Source organism: Propithecus coquereli, unplaced genomic scaffold (genome assembly GCF_000956105.1).
Source record: "Propithecus coquereli isolate 6110/MARCELLA unplaced genomic scaffold, Pcoq_1.0 Scaffold132, whole genome shotgun sequence".
NCBI lineage: Eukaryota > Metazoa > Chordata > Mammalia > Primates > Indriidae > Propithecus > Propithecus coquereli.
Genome location: NW_012137414.1, coordinates 4454211 through 4479515, shown reverse-complemented (window position 1 = coordinate 4479515; position 25305 = coordinate 4454211). Strand labels below are relative to the sequence as shown.

At 33.9% G+C, this 25305-nt stretch overlaps 1 protein-coding gene across 1 annotated transcript in view; it reads left to right on the top strand.

Moving 5' to 3' along the window:
* The first annotated feature begins 4198 nt into the window (after window positions 1-4198).
* Window positions 4199-25305, top strand: part of DMD (dystrophin) — a 2517447-nt gene continuing 2496340 nt past the window's right edge. The window contains exon 1 of the mRNA XM_012638704.1: window positions 4199-4314. Coding sequence (XP_012494158.1) covers window positions 4308-4314 — 7 coding nt within the window. The 5' untranslated portion in view covers window positions 4199-4307. The remainder of the gene's footprint in view (window positions 4315-25305) is intronic.

Here is a 25305-nt window from a genome sequence, read left to right as displayed (position 1 = left end):
AAAAAAAAAAAACAGATGTATAGTCCAATACAACAGAATACAGGGCGGAGAAATAAACCCGTGTGCATATGGTCAACAAATTTTCGAAAAAGGCACCAAGAATACACAATGGGGAAAGGGTGTCTCTTCAATGAATGGTGTTTGAGAAACTCAATATCCACATGCAAAAGAATAAAATTGGACCCATATCTTACACTGTAAACAAAAGTAAACTAAAAATGGATTAAAGACTTAAATTTAAGACCTGAAACTGTAAAACTCTTAGGAAAAAAAACATAATAAAAACTTTCTTAACATTGATATTGACAGTGATATTTTAGATAGGACATCAAAGCACAGGCAACAAAAGCAAAAATAAACAAGTAGGACTATAGCAAACTGAAAAGTTTCTGAACAGCAGAGGAAACAATTAACAAAATGAGGAGGCAACTATGGAATGGGACAAAATATTAGCAAACCATATATATGATATGCGGCTAATATCCAAAAATATATAAGGAACTCATAGAACCCAAGGCAAAAAAAGAAACCCAAATAATCTGATTAAGAAATGGGCAAAGCCTCTGAATAGACATTTTTCCAAAGAAGACATACAAATACTCAACAGGCATATGTAAAGATTCTCAACAGCACTATTCATCAGGGGATTGAAAATCAAAACCATTATGAGAATTATTTTTTCTGAATCTGTAAAAAATGATGGTAGTATTTTGATAGGGATTGCATTAAATCTGCTTATCACTTTAGGTAGTATGGACATTTTAATAATATTGATTCTACCAATCCATGAGCACGGTAGGAATTTCCATCTGTTTACATCTTCTACAATTTCTTTTCTCAGTGTTTCATAGTTCTCCCTATATATGTCTCTTACCTCCTTTGTTAAATATATTCCTAAATATTTAATTTTCTCTAATTCTACAGTGAAAGGTGTTGCATCCTTACAACATCCCTAATCATCAGGGAAATGCAAATCAAAACTATAGTGAGATATCACCTAATTCCAGTGAGAATGGGCCTTATCAAAAAGTGCTAAAACAACAAATGCTGGCATGGATGTGGAGAGATTGGAACACTCCTACACTGCTGGTGGGACTGCAAATTAGTACAACCCCCGTGGAAAGTAATTTGGAGATACCTCGAAGAGCTAAAAATAGAAATACCATTTGATCCAGCCATCCCTCTACTAGGCATCTATCCAAAGGAAAAAAAGACATTCAATAATAAAGACATCTGCACTAGAATGTTTATAGCAGCACAATTCACAATTGCAAAGATGTGGAAACAACCCAAGTGCTCATCAATACACGAGTGGAGTAATAAAATGTGATATATGTATACCATGAAATACTACTCAACTACAAAAAACAGTGGCAATCTAGCACCTCTTATATTATCCTGGATGGAGATTGAGCCCACCCTTCAAAGTGAGGTATCACAAGGATGGAAAAACATGCACCACATGTACTTGCCATCAAATCGGTACTAACTAACCAACACTAAGGTGCTCACATGGTAGTAATACTCACTGGGTGCCGGTCAGGTGGGATGAGGTGGGGGTGGGGTAAACCCACAACTAATGGAAGTAGAGTGCACTGTATGGGGGAAGGACATGCTTGTGCCCCCATAATATCCTGAATTAAAAATAATAATAAAATCATTATGAGATATCACTTCATACCTATTAGAATGGCAATTAATCAAAAGACGATAAGTGCTATTGAGGATGTGAAGAAAAGGGAGCCTTTATACATTGTTGATAGAAAAGTAATTTGCCATTGTGAAAAACAGTATGGAGGTTCCTCAAAATTATAAATACAACTATCATAAAATCCAGTATTCCCTCTTTTGGATATATATGCAAAGGAAATAAAATCAGTACCTTGATATCTGTACTCCCATATTCACTGCAGCATTAGTCACAATAGCCAAGATATGAACAAAACCTAAGTGCACATAGACAGATGATCAATAAAGGAATCGTGGTATGTATAATATCATATATACTCTCAAGTGTAATATAATGAAATACATACAATCATATAATATTATTCAGCCTTAAAAAAGAAATAAATCCTGCCATTTGTGGCAATGTTGATGAACCTGGAGAACATTATACTAAATGAAGTAAGCCAGACACAGAAAGAAAAATACTGCATTATCTCACTTGGATGTGGAATATAAAAAAGTCCAATTCACTGAAGTAGAGAGTAGATTGGTGGTTACCAGGGGCAGAGGGAGAGGGAGAGGGAGAATGCAGAGATTTTGGTCAAACAGTACGAAGTTTAATTATATAGGATGAATAAACTCTAGAGATCTGATGTGCAGCAAAGGGACTATAGTTAATAATACTGTATTGTATGTTTGAAATTTGCTAAGTGAATAGATCTTAAGTGTTCTTACCAAACACAAAAAAGAGGTAAACAAATGAGGGGATGGATATGTTAATTGGATTGACTATAGTAATCATTTCACTGTGTATATGCATATCAAAACATGTTGTATAATTTATACAATTTTTATACAAATTAAAAAGTGAAGGCAGGCTTATGAATAGGTGAAACAGAATACGGAAAATCTCTGAAACAGGAAGGAGCTCAGTAATTTAGAGTAACAAAAAGAAATTCATTGTGGCTGGAGCAAAGTGAGAAGGGAAGGAGAAACAACAGTTGAAGCTAGAGAAGTAAGCAGAGGCCAAAGGTAGAACAAAAATCACTTGGTGTTTATGCCATTTGCAATATCTAAGATAGCTAGGCTAACCTCAAAAGAGTTTTTTGTAAAACAGCAGTAATTGACAAACCAGTGTTTTCAGAATTACTACATGGAATGATGTGTATACTATTTTAAAGAAACTTTGGTGGGTTCCAATGGGCTCAATTTATCTTTGTGGTTTATTTCCAGAGTTTATAATTTAAACATAATAAACTATAAGTTACTGATTTAGTGTATGCCCTGATATATGGGACTTATTTGATTTGTTGCATGAAAATTAAAATGGAGATAGAATAGCTAAAATGTATGTGTGCACGCACACATACACCCCTTAGGAAAACAATATTTCAGAATAGTGATATTGACATATCCTACAAATGCTAAATGGTTATTCCTTATAGTTTCATAATGCAGCTACTGTACCAGCTGTCTGTTTACTTTTTGTTTGCTGGGGAATAGATCCCCTACTAAATTGAATATCTAATAAATGACTAAGAGAAAACATAAGATTTTATCAATTCCCCCTTTTGAAAAGTATTTTTTCTTGAAAACACTTAAACTTTCTCATTTAATAATTTCAAACCATAAATATACGTGCCCCAAGAAATATATACTTAGAAGTTTCAGATAAAATTATACTGTACTAATTTATGGTGATTACAGTTCCTTTTAACAAACGCTGATTCATAAAAAGTATTTTAAAGATACAAAATGAATTTTCCTCAAATGGCACTTATTAGTAAACAAGTTCTGTAAGAGACTCAGCTAATCTAATTTCTTACTTTGTGAAGAAAGTACTCTTCTCAAGTCAAAATATCAAAGTATAAATAAAGCTTTCCCTTGGGAGAAACACACCGAGTATCAGGCATTAAATATCTCCAATGTGCAAAATAAGTAATATTTCCTTGAAAAATTCTGTTATTTGAAAATTTGCTATAGAATCACAAGAGGTAAATTCCAGAGAGTGCATTATATATGTTATAATAAAGCAGAGACGAGGAGCTGAGCATACAATATCCTTGTTTCAAAAGTACAATCAGAAGAGAGAGTTTTTACCCTTAAAGAGCTGTGAAGATAAGTCAAAATCAGCTAAAATTTCAGTGTGAATAATATTATGTGTGGCAAGGAACTCTACTCTTGGTATAGTTAGGAAAATAACCTAATCCAAAGGCTTTGCATTTGTACAGAGGAGCGAGTGGATACTGAAAGAGATTTGCAGATCCACTGTTTTTTAGGCAGGGAGAATGCTCGTTAAATGCAGAACGCTGCTCTGGCTCATGTGTTTGCTCCGAGGTGTAGGTTTTGTTCGACTGACGTATCAGATAGTCAGAGTGGTTACCACACCGACGTTGTAGCAGCTGCATAAGAAATGACTGAGAGAATCATGTTAGGCATGCCCACCTAACCTAACTTGAATCATGCGAAAGGGGAGCTGTTGGAATTCAAATAGACTTTCTGGTTCCCAGCAGTCGGCAGTAATAGAATGCTTTCAGGAAGATGACAGAATCAGGAGAAAGATGCTGTTTTGCACTATCTTGATTTGTTACAGCAGCCAACTTATTGGCATGATGGAGTGACAGGAAAAAACAGCTGGCATGGAAGGTAGGATTATTAAAGCTATTACATCATTATGAATACAATTAGAAGCTGACCATGACAAAGCATATGTTTGAACAAGCAGCTGTTGGTAGCTGGGGTTTGTTGCCGAGCTCTTCAAACTCTGCAAACAGTGTTGCTTTTACAGAAAGGATTTTAAAATTACCTTGTGCTGCGTTAGATTTTTTGGTGGGTGTGCTTGCCTCCAACCTTAGGGAAACACTTCTGGGATAGAAATCAGTGTTAGAAGATTTTAGAATAAAGTCTTTTTCAAGAATCTGTGTTTCTCCAGGTAGATGATGACAGGGAGAAAAAAAAAATCTATGGGGAAATCTCCCCCAGCTCAGTTATATGTAATTTAGTTTCAAGGACTGATTGATATATTGGCATATTCAGACACTGAGAGAAATGAGAATGTATAGAATGTTTGGATAGGTTGAAAATTGTTACACTTGGTTTCTATTTTATAAAGAGTTTGGCTGTCAGTCATTTCTCCTCCTCAATTTCTAGCTTTTGACATTTATTCAGTCATTCTGCATTATATGGAGAAAATATATCAATATCTCCTGCAGGCTTTTTCAACAACTCTAGCATCTGTTTCAGCTATTGAACTGTATTCACGTTTTGCCAAGTTGATGTCGACCCAGCTGGTCTGTCATTTCTCGCTTGATTACTGCTCTTAATTTCTCTGTATCAGCTTGTTTCAGATAGAGCTTTGAAAGCTGTTAATGAAAAATGACAGAAAATGATAAATTATTGAAAATTTTAGCATTTATTTATTTATATATTTTGGAACCTTAATGAGTTTTGTTTTACATTCTTTCTTGCCTGCGTACAATTTTTAGAACCCTTTTTCTGTTTTGTAATAGCTCTTTCCCCTACAATCATTAGATTATACTTATAAGTACTTTTAAACCAATGGAGTATGAGGATAGACTGTATTTGGCTCCAAAAATAAAGTTTTGGGGAAAGGGGGAACAATTTATTCTTTTTGTAGAAACTATGCATCATTTCTATATCCTGTCTTCATAGGCTGTCATGAGGATCTGTCAGTGAGTGTACATTGGACCGAACATATTGAAATAATTTTAATCACCACTAGGGTAACAAGAAAATAAAACAAATTTAACAAGTGATTGTTTAAAACAGTTGTTAAATAATAGATTCTCCTGAGTATGAAAAGCTCTATTATTAACTGTATATAAAATACAGAATTTTTCAGCTCTCTACCCAGTCTCCCTAATAGCCTACCTAGGCAGCTAAATCATCCAAGTTAATGGACTATCATATATGAACATCTAATATGACCTTTCGATGTACACAGTGCTACTCATATGTACTGTGCCTTTTCTGTAGTAATTGTAATATCCCAGTCAGTCTGGTTAAGGAACACTACTGGCTGTTATGTAACTTTTTTCCTGTTAGTCCATGTTTTTCAATTACGTATTCCCCTTAGAAAGAGTGAGTTAAAACAACATATATTTAAATATCAGTGAATCAATTAGAAACTGATGGGTTAATTATACTACTTGGAATTCTCCAAAAATAATTGCTAACATGTTTTGAAAAATAGTCAAGGATTTGGATGAGTACTTTTTAACCTTGAAGTGTACACGACTGTGGTTGAATATATCATTCATAATTCATACATAGAGCAAGAAAGAAAATAGTTTTCTAGATGTGTAGTTTTAGAAGCAAAACTATTTTTAATAATGTGGTTCAGGAAATCTTATTATTTCCCTTTAATAGCTTTAAAGTACTGTATATGCTTTTGCATAGTCTGTTACAGTACTTCGTTAATCTTTGAGGAGCTCAAAGACTGACAGAGAATTTTGCATCCAAATGATATAGAGTTCTTTTTTGGTTGGTTGACAAAAATCTGCTGTATTTATACTATTGTTTAAAATACAGCCCTCTTTTGCCAATTTTATTTCTCAACTTTTTATAAACACTTTAAGTGACAATTGAAGTCTGCAAAAACTCTTTTATATTGCATCTTTAGTAGGATTCTCCTTTTGTGAATTGTCTTCTGTGAGAAAAATGTTCGCTTCCTGCTAGCCTCACAACTCCTGTTACCATAGTTACTTTTAAAAGACAGTTTTTCTTTCAATGAAGACAGTGTAATTTAAATCAGCCACTGGACTCCCCAAACCATGCTGTTTTGTTTGTTAGTTTGTAGTTTAGGCTTACTTCATCTGTGACTAAGAAGTGTTCTGTATTTGATTTCACTGATGAATGGAGAGGACAGACACTAGGTGGCACCAGCTGTCGATTATTAATGAAATCTTAAAGGCTTTGGGCCACACACCTGAAGAGCAGGCATACCCTTATTGATAAATGCATTGTAAGAGTTGGAAACGCTTGCTGATCTTTCTGGCTGTGAAACATGATCAGCATGCAAAGGGATGAGACCATGTGAAGTCTTCAAAGCCCAGTTACTCAATTCTGTGTTTTCTGAAGTGATTCGAGGGATAAAAAAGATGAAGAAGAAATGCATAAAAATAGAGTGCGAAAGAAGTGGAACAAAATGAAATAGACGTATTTTAATATATTTTAAATTCTAGAATTGGTGACTTTTAGAAATCTCTATAGATTTTTCCCCAAATCTCTATAAACTTAGATTGTTTTTTCCTAAGGAATTTATACTATAAAAACAACTATCTGTTTTAGGAAAAACTCTTATTAAGTATCACAGTTTCTAAGGTCAAAATTGTCCCTTAATTCTCTTTTAGTGATAAAACTGTCAAGTGAAATTTCCCACATGTGATTGAGTGGCTGCCTTTCAGGTGTATTGCTCTTCACCCAGAAAGATAAGCAGGGAAAAACACTATTGGTTAAGAAACATGCTTTGAAATGTTTTTCCTGAGAAGCTTGCTCCATCCTGTTATTCTCCCAATCTCATGTCATCCATCTTTTAAGAATGAAAAAGCAAATTAAAAAACCACTTATGCCTGTGCACACACATGCAAACACACACCCCCTTGAAAAAAATTTTCGAAACTCTTTACAAAGAGAGAGCAACAACAATATTTTAGTTGGTCCTAGAGTGAATAAACGAAAGTGAAAAATAGGAATGAAAGTCCATAATTAGGGTGTGGAGAGTAAGTACATCTTTATATCCATGGAAATATGTTTTCCTTGAAAACTAAGAGGTATTTTTTCCTCACTGGGAATAACTGAGAATTCTTGAGAAAGATGGGATGGTTTTGATAGTGCAGAAAGGTAATATATGCCATGATTCTTGAACGTTCTTTGAAGAAGTATATGTTAGGGCTAGATATCTTAATTGTAGAATAGACTTTGATGAAGATTTTTATGAGACCCATATGGTCAAGATGGAGAAATGTTTGCTGTTTGATATGAGTCTGGTGGAATAATCAGCTTGCTAAATTACCCTGCTTTTGGTGTATCGATTGATGAATCATTGTAAATTAGTAAGAGAGTATCTAACAGGATTATCATATAGTTCTATAATACTGACTCCACCTGACTTGAACTTATTTTCCCATAATGTGCCTTATGATTCTGTGTTTGGCCCAGCTTGGCCTGTGAAGTATTAATATCCAAAACCTAAAGGAAGATCCAAATAGCCTCTCTAGCTGAAAAAGAGAAAAAATATATTGAATTATTAAGGTACCGAAGGATTATGACCACCTAAAAACTGTGGTGAGGCCAAAAAGATGAATTTTAATAGGAATAAGTATAACATTCTGAACTATGGTTCAAAAAATCAAACCAATGAGTACAAGATGTGAAAGAGTTGAAGATTAATAATAATTCATTGAATGAGACAATGATTTTGTTGGCAATAGTCTCAGTATCACTCATTGTCTCATATGGCATCAAAACATAATGAAACACAGTAATGTTGTTGTACATGTATCCTGAAAAGTGAAACATAGAAATAGAACAAATTTTAGAATGATACACATATACACACACACACACACACACATAAAATATATACTAGACTCATTCGTACCTCTCTGGTAGCAAAGGAAAAATATTCAGCCAATTAATGATGTAAGCAGAGAATTAACTACTTTGTAAGACACTGCACTCCTTGTTCCTAAAGTGTTCCATGCTGAGAGTGGAGTTGTACTAAAGGGAAATTGAAGAAGGAGATGTCAGAGCTAATTTCAAATGCTAAGAATCTGTGAATGTAATGATTTCATTTAAAAAATTTCCCCTTTTTAGATATTTTGTGTTACTAGTACTACACGAGAACCATTCAGGCCAAGAGTCAATAAATCACGGCCCACACGCCATGCCTATTTCTATTTGAGCAGCCATCAAAAATTGGGTTTTACATTTTTAAATTGTTTTTAAAAGAAGAATATTTGTGACACGTGAAAACTATATGAAATTCTGATTTAATTGTCTATGAAGTTTTATTGGAAGGTAGCCACATCCATTTGTTCACATATTGTCCATGGCTGCTTTCATGTTAAACAGCAGTTAAGTAGTTGGACAGAGACCATATGGGCCACAGAAATGAAATATTTGCTATCTGGTCCTTGATAGTAAAAGTTTGCTGACCTCATCTCTAATACTATAAGGAAACTTTGTTTTTTGCTCATCGACTCAAGTATCTAGGAAAAATGAGGCCACAATTCAATCTCAGTTGAATACTATAAACAGAAATTGTGACCACCCATAATATCTGAGTAATAGAGACTTTGAAAAGTGGTTTAAATATACATCCTAACAGTTAAAATTGGGTCTGTTTAGGCTGCTAATCTATTGAGAGAGTTTACTTTGTGAGGAATGTTTATTTAACGTTGCTATAAGAAAAACTGAAGTCTCTGTAATCACTGACTTAAGTATAATATCTGATTTTCCTGAGCTCATTGATCTTGCTGAACTTACCTATTTGCTAAGATTCGGTTATTTTTATTGTTGCTGTTCTGTTAGTGTGTGATTTCACTAGACTTACAAAAAATATGAAAGTTAATTGAAAACAAGTTAAAGTGAGAAGAATTCACTTCTTGCACCTCCTCTTTTCTCTTTTCATAGATCTATATACTAGGAAAGCAGCTTTTGCATTGCAGAGTTTAGAGAGATACTTTTATAAAAAAAAAGATGAGGGTGTTCTTGATCACATATGTTCTAAAAGGGATCAAGCTATAAATAAATGTACTGCACTATAAAAGAACAGTTGAAGCTGTGAGTAAATAATTGATAAGACATGCTAGAATTAAAAGTTAGCAATGAGATATTTATATTTTCCTAAATAGGGATATGGGAGAAGGGATTTTCTTTTAAGTCATCAGAGAAACCATAATCAGATTCTAAGCATAAAACTGTGGGATTCTGGATTTACTATCACATATTAAAATCTCCATAGTTCCACAATATGAAAATAAAATCCCTGCATTTTTCCAGTGAAGGATATCATTTGTGCTCACTGGTAGCACTGGAAATTCCAACATAATCCATAGGATTCTTATTGTATTTCCATGAGGATGTTACTGAGCAGCTATCTTGTGATGCCTGTCTCTATGGTAACAGATACAGGGCTTAAGGGTCTGAAGGAAATTCTTCCTATTGGATTAGGAATACAGAGCAATGAAGGAGACTCACTGCATCACTGAAAAAGAGGATAAAGCCTAGGGAAGGAAAAAAAGGCAACTGAGAGGAAGTTGTCATGGGGGAGCTTTTCTGTGTTTGAAAACAACTTCATTTGCTCTTAAACTATCTCAGAATGAAATAACAACCAATGTACAAGTAAAAGTTTTACCAAAAGAGAAAAAAATTCTTTAAAAGTATTGTTTTTCAACCACCCAGTCGATTTCATGTAATTGAAGTCACACAGATTTTTCTTTTAGTTGGCTTGCTTTTCGCTATTCAGAAAAAGATTGCTTCTTGCCCGAAATTGATAAGAAGAGGGCTCTACCCCTGGCAAATTTAGTTCTTGTTATTGCTATCAAAGATCTTGATCTTTTAAAGGACTTTCTTTTTTCTGATTCCAAGGGTAAGAATATTGAGCTCTGATTCTCATTCCTCATAATCACTGAGCTTCTCAGGGAATTAGGAAAGTACATGACCTTCTGAGAAATTCTTTTTTTTTTTTTGATCTATTTCTCCTAAAGACCAGTAATAAATATAACAAGCAGTACTGCTTATTTGAAAATTGAGCAGGTTTTCAGAGTGTGCTGAGCAACACATTGTGTTTTTACATGTTTAACTTTGTTTCTCTTATTAAAAAAAATTCCTAGAAGTTTAAAAATATTTGATTATCCATTTATTTTACTTTGTCTTAGTTTTAGCTTAGCATATAAGACCTCCTCACATTTGAATTTTTTTCGAAAGGAAATAAATATGACTCCCCTTTCCCTTAGATTCAAAGTATATATTCAAGGTGTTATCAAATAGCCAAAAGTATCAATAGTTAAAATATTCATGTAATTTAAATGTCCTTCACGAAAATATGTCATAGAAGGGCGAAACGGCTATGTTAGTGTGAAGATCTTATGCATATTTTCAATGTTAACATGAATGTTGGTGTGAATTTGTTCTTATATCTTCATATATGTTAGCGTCAATGGAAAAAACCAAACTGTTGAGGTGAGCAAAAATTTATACTTGATCAAGAATAATGAATAGGAGCTGAACACAAATATATTTCAAATGGTATTTTGTAAGATCAAATTCACAAATATTTACTTAGTGTTTATTATTCACAGGCCATAGTGTTTAAACCTTCAGAGGAATTAAGTCTTTTTATGGTTTATTTTCTGATCTTGAGAAATTTATAATTTCTCTGTGAAGATGTAACTTTTCATAAATTCAATCTGCTCCTTGTACTCTTCAGGACCTGTTCACACTGTCTTTAAGATTAAACAAAAATAGATTTAGCTATAAGGTTTCAGTGCCTACTTTTTTAATAATTTTGGAGAGTAAGTTTTAATAGAAAACCTTTTTTTATAACTCCATACATTTTGACATATAAATGGTAATTGCAATACAAAATGTGATTTATGAATAAAGCAAGGCTATTTTAAATACTAAATTATAGATACTACCTTGGGAAACCTGACTTCAATTACAAACTTACAAAGTATGCCTGGCATGACTGGCCTTCAGAAAACTTCTTACTTTGTTGGTCTTTGTGGTTACAGCCCAAGGTGCACTGCCAAAAATAAGAAAATGGGTAAAAAGATGTTCTAGACAAAAGTACTGTGGGAGGTAAAGATGAGGAAATGTTCTTTTGCACAAACATCTATAGAGAAGGTAGGGGATGGCTGAACTGGAAGACTGGGTGGTCTGTATAGATTAATCGCTGTCCATATGCACTTGAAGGTAAATGGCGATTATCAACTTTCCGAAAGAAATATTGACATTATTTGGCAATCTGAAGACAGGATTATAAATACAAAGAGCCAAAAGGAACAGAAGGGAAAATAAACTCATCAGTGTCCTTGTGCTCTGGTTATGGCATTGTTACATTGATTCTAATACTCTCAGGATAAAAACTGATAAATTCTGAACATATTCTAATTTCACTAGCACAGATTTCTTTTTTTATGTATTATGAGTAGAATTATTCAGTACAGCAACGATGTGCTGGATTATGGAAAGTGATACTAATGCTAACCTGAAATTGTATGGGTTTTAGGTGAGTTGTGGGATTCCTTTATGTTCTAAGACAAGTGTGAAAAGGAAAAGATTGAGTAAAAGCCTACCTATGATGGACACATTAATTTGGTGAGTAGGAACTTCAGGTCCCTCTCCCTTTGGCTGCTGACCCATTCACAGACTGGCTTTGGCAGCCACAGTGGCAGGAGGCAGAGCCTATTTCTCCACTAGGTCATCCGCACAGGATTAAAGCCCACCAGCTGAAGTGACAGGTTGTTTCTGCTGCTTTTCATTCATCCAACAAATATTTATTGATGAATTCTAACTGCCAGGCTCTGTGCTAGACCAAGATGACTAAGATACAATCCCTAAGGAATTTAAAGATGAATGTGCTTTACGTGGAAGAGAAGAGGAAAATATCTACAGTGACAGTTTACCAGAAAGCAACAGCAGCTGTGAATCCAGACAGAAAAGCCAGCTTAGGACTGAGCTAGAGGCTTCCAGGGTTCCTAGTTTGAGTGATGTGGAAGGACTGGCAAGCCCATCAAAGAGCAAAATGATAGCTGAAAGGAAAGAAAGCATGTTCAGTGAAAATTGTTAGGAATTAAAAGTAAAGGGTGAAGTGATATATTTGAAGGGTCACTTGAAATAAGGAGGAACATGCCTACCAGCTGTTGATCATCTTCACTGAAATCAAACCTAGAATTAAGAGATTTACACTGTTGCAAAAGCCATTCATGGACAACACTAAATATTTTTAAACCTAGCATGAGTGTGGCCATAGAAACTTTCTCTCAGGAGGATTTCAAAACAATTACCTCTTCTTGGTAGTTTATGTACAGCTATCCTGGGAACTATTCCCTGTCCTGTCTTTAGAGAAACTGGCATATTAATTTCTCAATGCCTATCTCTCTTTAATTAGAAGCTATCGGAAAATATTTCACCTCTGTTTAAAGTTAAATTCATCACAGAATCAGACCTCAGAAATTACACAGGAGAGCTAAAAGGATGACATCTTATATATAATAGGATAGGCCTATTGCCACATAGACCTGAAACATGAGAAAATTGTGTTAGATCATCATCAGTAAGGTTTTATCCAAATTTAACATCATCTAATTTAAATGGTCTTCAGTTTCACTCCCAACTTCTCCTAGGAAATGAAAAAAAAGACACAGGTTTACATTTTAGTTTGGAATAAAAGATAAGGATATTTTCTGAAGAATTGTCCAGAAATTCCCCCTCTCTCTCCCTCCCCCCCTCTTTCTCTCTAGCAGTGCGTTTGCTAAAGAATTGAATTGTCTAGGTGGTCTTTTTCTCTCTCTCCTCTTCCCTCTACTCCTTCCTACATATATAGATATATGCATTTGTATGCACGTATGGATGTGTGTGTGTATATATATGTGTGTGTGCATTTATGAATAGCTCTATTTTTATATCTGATTCTCTGATGTAATTTAGATATATAGGCTAAAGGCAAGGAAAATTTATACCCAACATTCATTAGTAGAGTAGTTTACCTTTATAGATGAAAGAAAGCAATTCTGTCTGGCTTGATTTTTAAAACTTTTTACTGAACTATAACACAGCTGTATAAAAGTACACAAATCAGTAGGTGTAAAACTTAAATTTTCACAGAGTTGGCACACTCTTGTAATTACTCATGGCAAGGAAAGATTATTACCAGAACTCAAAAACCCCATTTTACCCCTTATCAGACAATATTCTCCCAAAAATAAGCACCATATATGACTTCTAACTCACCATAGGTTACAATAGATAGTTTTTGAAATGTATGTCATTGAGGCCACATAGTATATATTCTTTTGTTTCTTGCTTCTTTTTCTCAACATCATGTTTGTCAAATTCATCTATTTTGTTGCTTGCAATTGTGATTCAATAATTTTCAGTGCTGTGTAATATGCTATCATGTGAATATACCAAAATTTACTTATCCCATTTACTCCAGATGGGCATTTGAATTGATTTCACATGATAACCCTTAAAAATAATGCTAATTTTAACATTGTTGTATTTTTTTTGCACATGTACATGCACTTTTTTATGCATATTCCAAGAGGTGGAATTATTGGGTCATAGCATAGCCAAATACTCACCTTTAGTTGAAAATGCCAGTTTTTCAAGGTAGATAAACTTAACTATCATTATTTTATAAAAAATTTAGATATTGTTGTCAATGCTTAGTATTATTAGTCTTTAATTTTAGCCATTCTGGCTGTTGTGCTATAGTATCTCACTTTGGTTTTTATTTCCATTTTTCCTAATGAATGAGTTTGAGAACCTTTTCATAAGTTTATATAATCATGTGGATGTTATCTTTAGTAAGGAGCCTGTTCTAGTTTCATGCTCATTTTCTATTGAGTTGCCACCTTATTTTTTATATGTAGGAGTTCTTTACTTATTTTCTGGATATGGCCCCTATATTTATTATATGTGTTGAAAACATCTAAATAGATACGTTTTATAGAAGCCAAGAACTCCAAAACCAGAGGCCCTTAAAGAATATTTAGTCCCACCTCTTAGCTTGACAGATGAAGAAACTTAGACCTATGGAGAAAATGTCACTTCCTTAAAGTGTCTTTTATTTAGTACTAAGACAAGAAATATAACATAAGTCTCCATAAGGAAGCAGGTCTTTTTAAAATTAAACCATGTAGAGTCTTTAGCCCCTTCTAATATCGTGACTTACACTCCTTGTCTCTCTGGGAAGGCCAAGAAATGCATAACATATATTAAATAATAGTAATTACAATAGCAAGTACACAGTGATGCATGATTGAGTCTGTGAACAAAAATATCCCCAACTAACCAACTGTTATGTAGCATGGCCATCCAATATTTAAATTTATATTTTCTCTTTAGCATAAGATTTTATTTTTCCTCTTCCATAGCTTTATTATTATATTCAATTTCTTCTCACATTTATTCTTGTTACTTCTATGTTCCCCTTCCAAATTTGGTTCTAATTCAAGAAATTTCTGTTTTTCTACAGTAGATTAAGAAGAACATCAATTTTATAACATTTTCTTTCCTCAAATGAAAGAAAATTTAGGTTATAAAGCATAATCACTAATACAATAATAATACCTACTATTTAGTGTTTTTTTTTTTTTTTTTTCACATGCGAGGTACTAAGTACTTTTCGGGCATTGTTTTAGCTAGTACTTAGAACAACCCCCAAAATATGTTTTATTATTTCTATTTTATACACATAGACACTGAGACTCAGTGAGTTTAAGCTACTTGTGGGATGGCTGGAATCAGCAGCAGATTTATCCAATTCTAAACCTCACAGTCTTTCCATGATCTACTTTTCTACCTGCTTGGAAGGAAACAAATTTAATGATACAGATTTGGGTCACTACCTGCCTTTAGTGCTTCTGCCATAGGTCTTAGGGGTGCCCCTTTGTTAATCAAAATGGTAATTAGGGAAGTGACATTTTTGGCTTTGATTTTATTCATTTTATTGAATAAACAACTTTTGATAATGAACTCTTATTAGTGTACAACCCGAATACTGGTTAGATAACTTCATATCCAGAGACCAGATTGTAGCTGATTTTTTCTTACATTTAGAGGCCAGTCCTATTATAAGAGTATTTGATTTCAATTCTGTTCAGCAATCTATTCTAGGATTTATTATTTCTCACCTTTATTTTAGTTCTAAATATTTCTTTCTCCCTCCTGTTCATGAAAGAAGTTTCCCACAGATGTCTGAGAACCAATGTGCTCCCAGGCTCCAGCTTCTAGTTCTTAGCCAGAGTGAGTCCCCTTGCCACACTTCCCTAGCTTCATGCACAGCAGATGTTCACTAGTGCCTCCATCTAGAAATTTTAACCCAAATGAGTGACCTAGCATTTTATTTTTCTTTTAAGGAATAAGTGAAGCACATTTTTATAGCTGTTTGAGTGTGTGTAAACAAATAGGAATGCCATTAAATCAAGGGGACCTTTAATTCATAGGCATTTGATAATATTAATTCCTTAAATGGACAGAGATTTAAAATTAACAAAATACTTTCATGTTTATTTTATTCACATGACAACCGTATGAGGTAAGCAAGGTAGGAAGTATTATTTCTTCTTTATATAGAACCATGTAAATATTTTCTGCCTATTCGTATCCTAAATTTCTTTTAGCTGTGTCATTTCCTCTCTCTACCTCTTGCCAGTCACCACCTCAGTCCTGATCACTACATCTCACTTTTCATACAGTGATAGCTTCCTAACTTACCTGTGGTCATGCTTCTCTCCAGTTTACCCTTCACATGGCTGCTAGGCTCATCTCTCTTAAAGATAAAAATTAATATGTTACTCCCCTGCTTAAAATCCACAAGTGGATCCCCATTGTTGATAGTTTATAATTCAAACAACTTGTATGGAAGAAAAGTTATTTTACAACATTTTCCCTGACCTGTTGTTCTCGGGTCTAATCTTTCATCTATAATATGAGTGCCACATCCTAGCCATGCAAACAGTTCTCTAAATGGAACACACTTCCCTGTGATGTGCCTTTGGAAATGTTGACTCTACCCCACACCCTTAAACAATTCTTATTCTCACATATTCTCTTGTTTCGTGTCTTATAATCCTCCAAAATAGTGTAGCTAGTGCCTCTTCTTCACCTTTCACTGAATCATGTACCCTGTGTACACTCCTATAGCAACCTCCTCATACTTATGACAACAGTTTATTTTGTTGCACTATACTTTTCAAGTTATTTATTTATTTATAGGTTATAAGTGCCTGAGGACCATGATTTCTCCATTCATTCTTTACCCCTTGCACAGCACCACTGGAAAGAGTGATTCAAATTTTACTTAAGGTCGTAATGGGTTACACAGCCAGAGGTAGTAAGACATTTTTTGAGTCCTATTGTAGCATTATTTCTATTGCATCCTTCTACCCTCCTAACTAACTAGAGTACACAAACAGTACTATTTTCAAGATTCCTCTTTATGCAATTTATGGAAATGAGCTGAGCCGCGTTACCATTTTGGTCTATTTCATACTATCAGAAGTTGGGATATTTAGTTATGATAATATGATAGTTACTCTAAAAAGTACTTTGAAGTTTTCTTTTCTTTGTGATTTACACGTTGCCTCCCCCTGAGGCCTTAATATATTCAAATAATTCACTGATAAAATAATACAAATAAAATAACAGTGTGATCAAGTAAAATCATAAAAGAATAAATTGATAGTTAATTTTATGAGGTACACAAATTCAGGAATATTGGTAAAGTAACAGAAAGTGAAAATGCGGTGTGGCTCCTTTTTTTTTCTTTTTTCATCACTAATAGAAGATGATGGAGTTCACTAATCTCACCCAATTGTGCTCTGCAGCATGGCTATTGTAAAGTATATCTGAAATTAAATGTCCACTTTCATTTCTACATAGAGTTTTCATCTCAAAATGAGAACTATATTCTGAAAGATTTGGGGTTGGTGAATAGTGAGTAGTACAGTACCAGCAATAGGAAAGCAAAGCAAATATGTGAGTGGTTTACAGCCTAAACTTCAGGTCCACTCTGGAAAGTCTGCCAGCTCACAGGTGCCCTGAAGCTGCAAAGGGAGTAAAAATTCAGTGGATATAACAAATGATATAGGGTGTTAACATCCACTTCCTCTAATGAACAGCTTTGTGATATTAGGAAATTAATATAGAAGTGAACCAATTAATTATTTCATAATATCCTAAATCTTCTTTGTGGACTGAAAATCTCAAAGATGTATAAGTATATAGCAAGTTGGTTTTAAAATGTATCCATTTTTTAAAATCACAGTACTCTGTGGCATAAAGCTACATCCTAAGGGTTATGTATATTTATTTATTTATGTTGATGCTTTTCATAGCAATTCTATTCATTTTTGTTGACATTATACACACTCCTTTTCATACATAACAAAATTTAATGCACTGTGTTTAAAAAACACATCAAGGCTAAAAAAATTCAATTGTGCAAATTATAGTATGAATTTACTAGGGAGTGAAATAATCATTTGTGGGATTATATTAGCCAAAGAAGATAATAAATTTCATTATATAATTCAAGAAAATTAAACATTGTGACTATGTTTACAAACATTGTAAACATGATGACATTTGTTATGTATTTTATAAATAAGCGTGTTGACCTTGGGTATAACAAGGCACTGAGTGAAAGGGAAGGGAAGGAAGAAGACAGAACTATACTGAGTAGTGGGGATGAACTCACAACCTGTAATTGTATATTAAAGGAACATGTGATTGATTGTTTTCCTTTTGCATTTTTGAGGTAATAATGCCATGTTGATATTCATTTCTGCTATCAAATAAATCAAGTGAAGACCTTTACAATCTTTAACGTAGCTAAGATGGAAAATAAATACTGCTCTGGACTTTGTGGAAAAAGTGTGAAAATTGATTTTATTAGTAGAACAACAGCCTTCATCACTGATTCCTCCAGTATGATGGGACATATGAGTAGTGGATCTAGGTAGAAGTGTTTTCCAAGCAGATGGATCTGCTAATATTGTTTTTGATTGAAGGAGGTTCCCATGTTTTTAAAATCAGGAATTTATTTCAAATATAAAATGGAATCTTCCCTGAAGTTTGCAAAAATATGTATGCTTTAAGGTTCATTCTAATAGAATGAGAATGTTGTGATAGTTAATAATAAATCAATTAATTATAATGGGAATAGCTCTTAACACAGTACAGATGGGAGGTGATGGGAAATATCCCATGAGACAAATCAGTCTTCTAGTGGTTTCTAGTAGTATTGAGCCTCAGTTGATCACACAATACCATGCTCATCAACTTATACCATATTAATTTCATTGTCTTCTCTGTCTCACCCATGTCTTTACTGTGCTTCCTGGGATCACCTCTGAAATAAGTTACTTGCACTCAAATACTTTTCTTAGAGTCTCCTTTTAGAGAAAACCAACCCAAGACAACACGATATTTTATCAACAGTTTTTTATCATTTAATTTTATAATCATTTTTTTGACAATGAAAGATATTAGAGAATGAGGGTGATTATCAAACGATCATTGGTTCTGTTTCAGGAAACTTCTGAAAGTTTCCCTAACCCCTAGGCATAGCCTCAGTGCCCTTAGAACTTGAAGAAAACTACTGTATTAGATAATATCCGTGCCTACTTCCAACTCTATTAATGAAGATAGAAAGCCATGCCACATTGTGATTTAGTCACAGCCATTACCATTCTGGGCCTTGTCTTCTCTTCTAAAAAATGGAAGTAGTTTCCATGATTAATATAACAAACTTTGAGACTGTGTCTGTCCAGAACTGGTGGGAAAAGGTGACCTTATTTAATGCCATGTTTTCTCAGCATGCATGCAATGGAAATGGTAGTAAACATTCCATATGTTTGCCAACTTAAAATAGACTAGATTAGGTTTCATTTTTTTAAAATACACAGAACACCTTCTTTAGAAAAAAATCTTACATGAAAGCCTAACAGGAAGTAAAAAAGAATTGGAGATGTAGGCATTCTGGATTAAAAAAAAAAAAAAAAAAAAACGAGAGGAGAATTTAGTCACTTTCATCCTGTAACCTCATAGGCATAGCTATAGTACCCTTAGAACTTGAAGAAAGCCACAGGATTATATATATCTATAATTACTTCCAACCCATCAGTGAAGAAATGAGTTTCTTTACCTACTTAACCACAGCCAGGAAACAGCTAATGGGTAACTTTAAATTTGTAATGCTCACATGTACTAAATAAGACTGAGTACAGCAAGCACAAGTCCAACAGAACAAGTTTTCATAATCAGTATTGGACATAACAAAATCAGTTAATTAGGAAATTTAGTTTCCTAAGCTGTTGGCTGCCAGTTATAACAAGTTTATGATGGATACCAACATCATATGTAAATAGACCTTAGTTTTAGGAAGAAGAAGCCAAATTCACAAATATATGCTTTAGGTAAGTGGCTTTGTGCTGAGTTTAGCATGAGAGTTGGTGATAAATTGAGAAAATCTGTAAGTAGCACTGTGGTAAGGATAATGTTGATGAAGATAGGATGTCTGAGAACACTAATGGGGATAAAGAAAAAAAAAACATACTAAAGTCTGAATTTTCTTAGAGATTATAATTTATCCACCAAGCTTTATTTTGCCATTGAAAAATGTCTTACAAATTCAACTATTAATATCATATTTACATCACGATAGACAGTGTCATAGCATGTTGTAACATAGTGTTGATTTAGTTTATACAAATTTACACATTTAAACTATTTTTATCTCTAATATTTCTTGAATAAAGCACAGAGGTATCTTCTTTCTTGACTTAGTTGTCATTTCTTAACATTTCATTACATTTATCCATTTCAGGTATCATTCGTTTAATAAGTTTTTTGTTGGGCCCACACTATGTGGATGTTTTATTTATTTATTTATTTCAGGATATTATGGGGGTACAAACATTTTGGTGCATAGAAAGATTATCAGAAATGATTTCTGCCCTCAAAAAGCTGGTAATGGTTAGAGGAGGAAAGTCATGCTCAGAGAATGTGTGGCTGTTGTGATACAGGCATACCTCATTTTATTGTGTTCACTTTATTGCTTTCCACAGATACTGTGTTTTTTTACAAATTGAAACTTTATGCCTCAAACAAGTCTATTTGTACCATTTTTCCAATACCATGTGCTCACTTCGTGTCTCTGTCATATTTTGGTAATTCTCACAATATTTAAAACTTTTTCATCATTATTATATCTGCTATTGTGATTCATGATGTTGCTATTGTAATTGTTTCGGGGCACCATGAACCATGCGCATATAAGACAGCAAACACCAACAGGCCATTTCCCCATTTTTCTCCCTTTCCTTGGCCTCCCTATTCCCTGGGACTCAACAACATTGAAATTAGGCCCATTAATAACCCTACAATGACCTCTATGTGTTCAAGTAAAAAGAAAAGTCACAGGTCTCTCTACTTTAAATCAAAAACTATTAATACAAATGTTTAAGCTTAATGAGGAAGGAATGGCAAAAGCTGAGATAGGCCAAAGGCTAGGTTTCTAGTACCAAAGAGTCAAGTTGTGATCACAAAAGAAAAGTTCCTAAAGGAAATTAAAAGTACTACTCCAATGAACACATGGGTGATAAGAAAGTGAAACAGCCTTCTTGCTGATATGGGGAAAGTTTTAGTGGTCTGGATAGAAGATCATAGCAGCCATAACATTTCCTTAAGCCAAAGTCTAATCCAAAGCAAGTCCCTAACTCTCTTCAATTCTATGAAGGCTGTAGAGGTGAGGAAGCTGCAGAAGAAAAATTGGAAGCTAGCAGATTGGTTCATGAGGTTTAAGAAAAGAAGCCATCTCCATAATATAAAAGTACAAGGTGAAGCAGCAAGTGCTGATGGAGGAGCTACACCAAGTTATCCAGAAGATCTAGCTAAGACCATTTATGAAGGAGGCTACACTAAACAACATATTTTAAATGTAGACAAAACAGCCTTCTATTGGAAGAAGATGCCATGTAGGACTTTCATAGTTAGAGAGGACAAGTCAGTGCCTGGCTTTGAACTTTCAAAGGACAAGCTGACTCTCTTGTTAGGGGCTAATGCGGGTGATGACTTTTAAATTAAAGCCAATACTCATTTACCATTCCAAAAATCCTGGGGCCCTTAAGAATTATGCTGAATTTACTCTGCCTGTGCTCTGTAAGTGTAACACCAAAACCTGGATGACAGCATATCTGTTTACCACATGGTTTACTGACTATTAAAGCCCACTATTGAGACTTATTGCTAAGAAAAAAGATTACTTCCAAAATATTACTGCTCATCGACAATGGATCTGGTCACCAAGAGCTCTAATGGACATGCACAAGGAGATTAATGTTGTTTTCATGCCTACTAACACAACGTCCATTCTTCAGCCCATGCATCAAGGAATAATTTCACTTTCAAGTCTTATAAGAAATACATTTTGTAAGGCTATAGCTTCCATGGATAGTGATTCCTCTGATGGATCTGGGCAAAGTAAACTGAAAACCTTCTGGAAATGATTTACCATCCTAGATGCCATTAAGAACATTTGTGATTCATGAGAGGAGCTCAAAGATAACAACATTACCAGAAGTTTAGAAGAAGTTGTTTCAAATCCTCATGGATGACTTTAATAAAGTGTTCAAAACTTCAGTGGAGGAAGTAACTACAAATGTGGTGAAAACAGCAAGAGAACTAGAATTAGAAGTGGAACTGAAGATGTAACTGAATTGTTGCAATCTCATGATGCTGCCATGTACATGATTTGAATATTTCTTAATTCCACACAGGCATTGAACTGACCTCTCACTCGTTCACCAAAAAGTATAACTCACGGTGTTTGCATATATGTGATGTGCTATAGAAATATACATATTTCACCTTTTTCAATCGATATTATTGTTTATGAGGGCCTATATTTGACCACAGCAATACTTTATATCCTCATCTTAACTGGGGTATCACAATGTAATTAGCTGTGAAATTGAAAGAATTAAAGACCCTTATGAACATACCTACCCATTTAAGTCAACTTGTCAGATTTTTATAGATGAAAAAGTTTCAAAGTTTTCTAATCTGAGTCCAGGTCCCATTTTCTTATCATATTTGTCTTTCCCATGATTTACATCTGTTCTGTGTATGATGATGGTAGTAAAGGTGATGATGATGATTCCTCATAATGGGTAACTATAATATCAGTTAGAACATAAGTTCTTAAAAACAATGACAGATGAATCTAACAGTTCAGCTCAGGGTGAGGATGACCCTAAATTTTTTTCTGTCTCTCCAGTGGATTTTCATACACAGCCACTGTGGGGAGGGGTGTACTCAACTCAATTTACGTGATTTTACCCCAGATTCCCAAGTACATTATACTTATGACTCTCTGTTCATTATCACCTCTCTGCCTTTCTCTGATTATGAATGTACTAAATTTTTTTTATAATCTTCTCTGCGAAATAGCTATCATTGAATGACATATCTGTCTCCATCCATTCGGGCTACTGTGATAAAACATCATAAACTGGGTAGCTTATAACAAGATAAATTTATTGCTCACAGTTCTGGAGGCTGGGAAGTCCAAGATCAAGATGCTGGAAGATTTGGTGTCCGGTGAGGGCCCATTTCCTTGTTTTTAAATGGTATTTTCTTGCCTATGTCCTTACATTTTGGAAGAGGCAAGCTAGCTCTCTGGGCTCTCTTTTGTATGGGCACTAATCTCAATCATAGGCTTCAACCTCATGATCTAATCACCTCCTAAAGGCCCCACCTCCTAATACCATCACCTTGGGTGTCAGCTTTCAATATATGAATTTTAGGGGAACACAAACATTCAGACCATAGTAACATTGCAAGCAAAACCAGGATAATGTATTAGCAGTGTTGTGTTCATAACATGAGTTTGTTAAGGAGAGAATCATTGGATTTTGGAATAGAATAAGGCCAATTCTCTAAAAGACTGGAGAAGTAAATGTACAAATACATGTATTTTTTAACTTTTAAAACTATTTTAATAATTTAATACATTTACACTTTAAATTGTTTAATCAAACACATACATAAAGACCAAAATACATTAATTGTTTCAACAGAACAATTGTATCCAGAGAACTTTACTTCTCAAGACACAATTTTCCTTAATTCACCCTATCATATATACACCAATCCATTCATTCATCTCTCCATATATATATATGATGGATATATACATTGAATCATATGAAATTGCTGATATTTGACCATTTTAACGCCCAAATAGTAATTTCTTATGGTTCAAACTAACAGCTTCACTATTAGTGTGCTGATTAAGTAGGACGATAAGGTGCTGTATTGGCATCTTATCAGCGCTTAATCAGCACAGTAAGCCCAAGAAACATGAAACAAAGAAATTATTGGGAAATAAGATCATGATTTCTTTATATAAAATCTGTGTGTTCCTCCACTGAAATCAGATAAGGGAAAAATTTCCCTTCTGTTGCAACTTTATTAATCCCATGTGATCTTTATACTATTAGTAATGGACTGGACTGTGAAAAAATATACAACTGGGGAGTTAACTACGGATATAAATTTTTCTATACTTAATCAAATTTACCTTACTCTAAATCAAATAAATTTGGCTGAAACTAGACAGACTCCTTGCCTATTGAGACAGCGAGTTCTATTAAGCACTATATCTGCCTAGACAATATTACAATTAATGTTGCAAATGCCACCTATATGCTTTTTAACTAACAGACTAATGAAAATGAGATTGATACAAATTATAATTCTCAGAAAGGAGTAAAACCTCAGTTTCTGGTACAATTATCCATTTTTTAGTATACTTAGATAACACGGATTTTATTAAATTGCAGATGTATTATAAGTTGTTATACCGTGTGGGAATCTGAATAAAGGGAGTTATTTGGTTACTATACTGTATTTGGTGGAAATATTACCATCTTTGAAAGCTATTACCTTAAAATGCTGTTATTTTCTACAACATAAGAAATCAAAATTATTAGTTGATATTATAGAAAAATATTATAATATTTGCAGAATGAAAGGGTTTTATATGTGATAATATACACTTGATGATTAAATTTCAAAGACTGCCTGTGACCGTCTTCTTTTAGAGCACTGATTCCGGCAAATGTGCAATATAATCACCTTAAGAACCCTTAGAACCCTTAATCACTTCAAACCAGTACCAAGGTTTGTTCATTCTGTTGTTATTGTTTTGTGTTGTTTGTTTCCAATTGTGGTGAGACTAAACATTACTTGTCAGAGGAAGAAAAAAACATTTCAAAATGAATATATTGGTTATTTTTTTCTATTATTGCTAAAAGAAGTTTGAAATTTTAGGGAATCTTAACATTTCTTTTAAAAATTTAGAACTGAAACACCATTGCATTTATAATTATTCCAAAAAATGAAATGCTAATACATAAATATAACAAAATATATATAGGATGAGTATCCTGAAAATTACAAAATGCTGATGAAATCAAGAACTACATAATTTCAGAGACATACAACATTTATGGATTGTAAAACTTAGCAATGTAAAGATATCAATTCTTCCCAAATTGATCCATAGATTTAATGCTTGAGAAAAAATAAAGTGGGGGAAATCACTCTAGTCAATATGAAGACCTACTATATAGCTACAGTAATCAAGACAATGTGGTATTGGTGGTGGGACATGCACACAGAGCAATGGAATATTAATAAAATAGAGAACCAAGAAATATACCTAAATAAATGTGCCAAACTGATTTTTCACAAATGTGTAAAAGCAATTCAATGGAGGATGATCTAGCACCTCTTATACTTTCCTGGATTAAACTTAAGCCCATTATCCAAAGTGGGGCACCACAAGAGCAGCAGAACGGGATCCATTTGTAC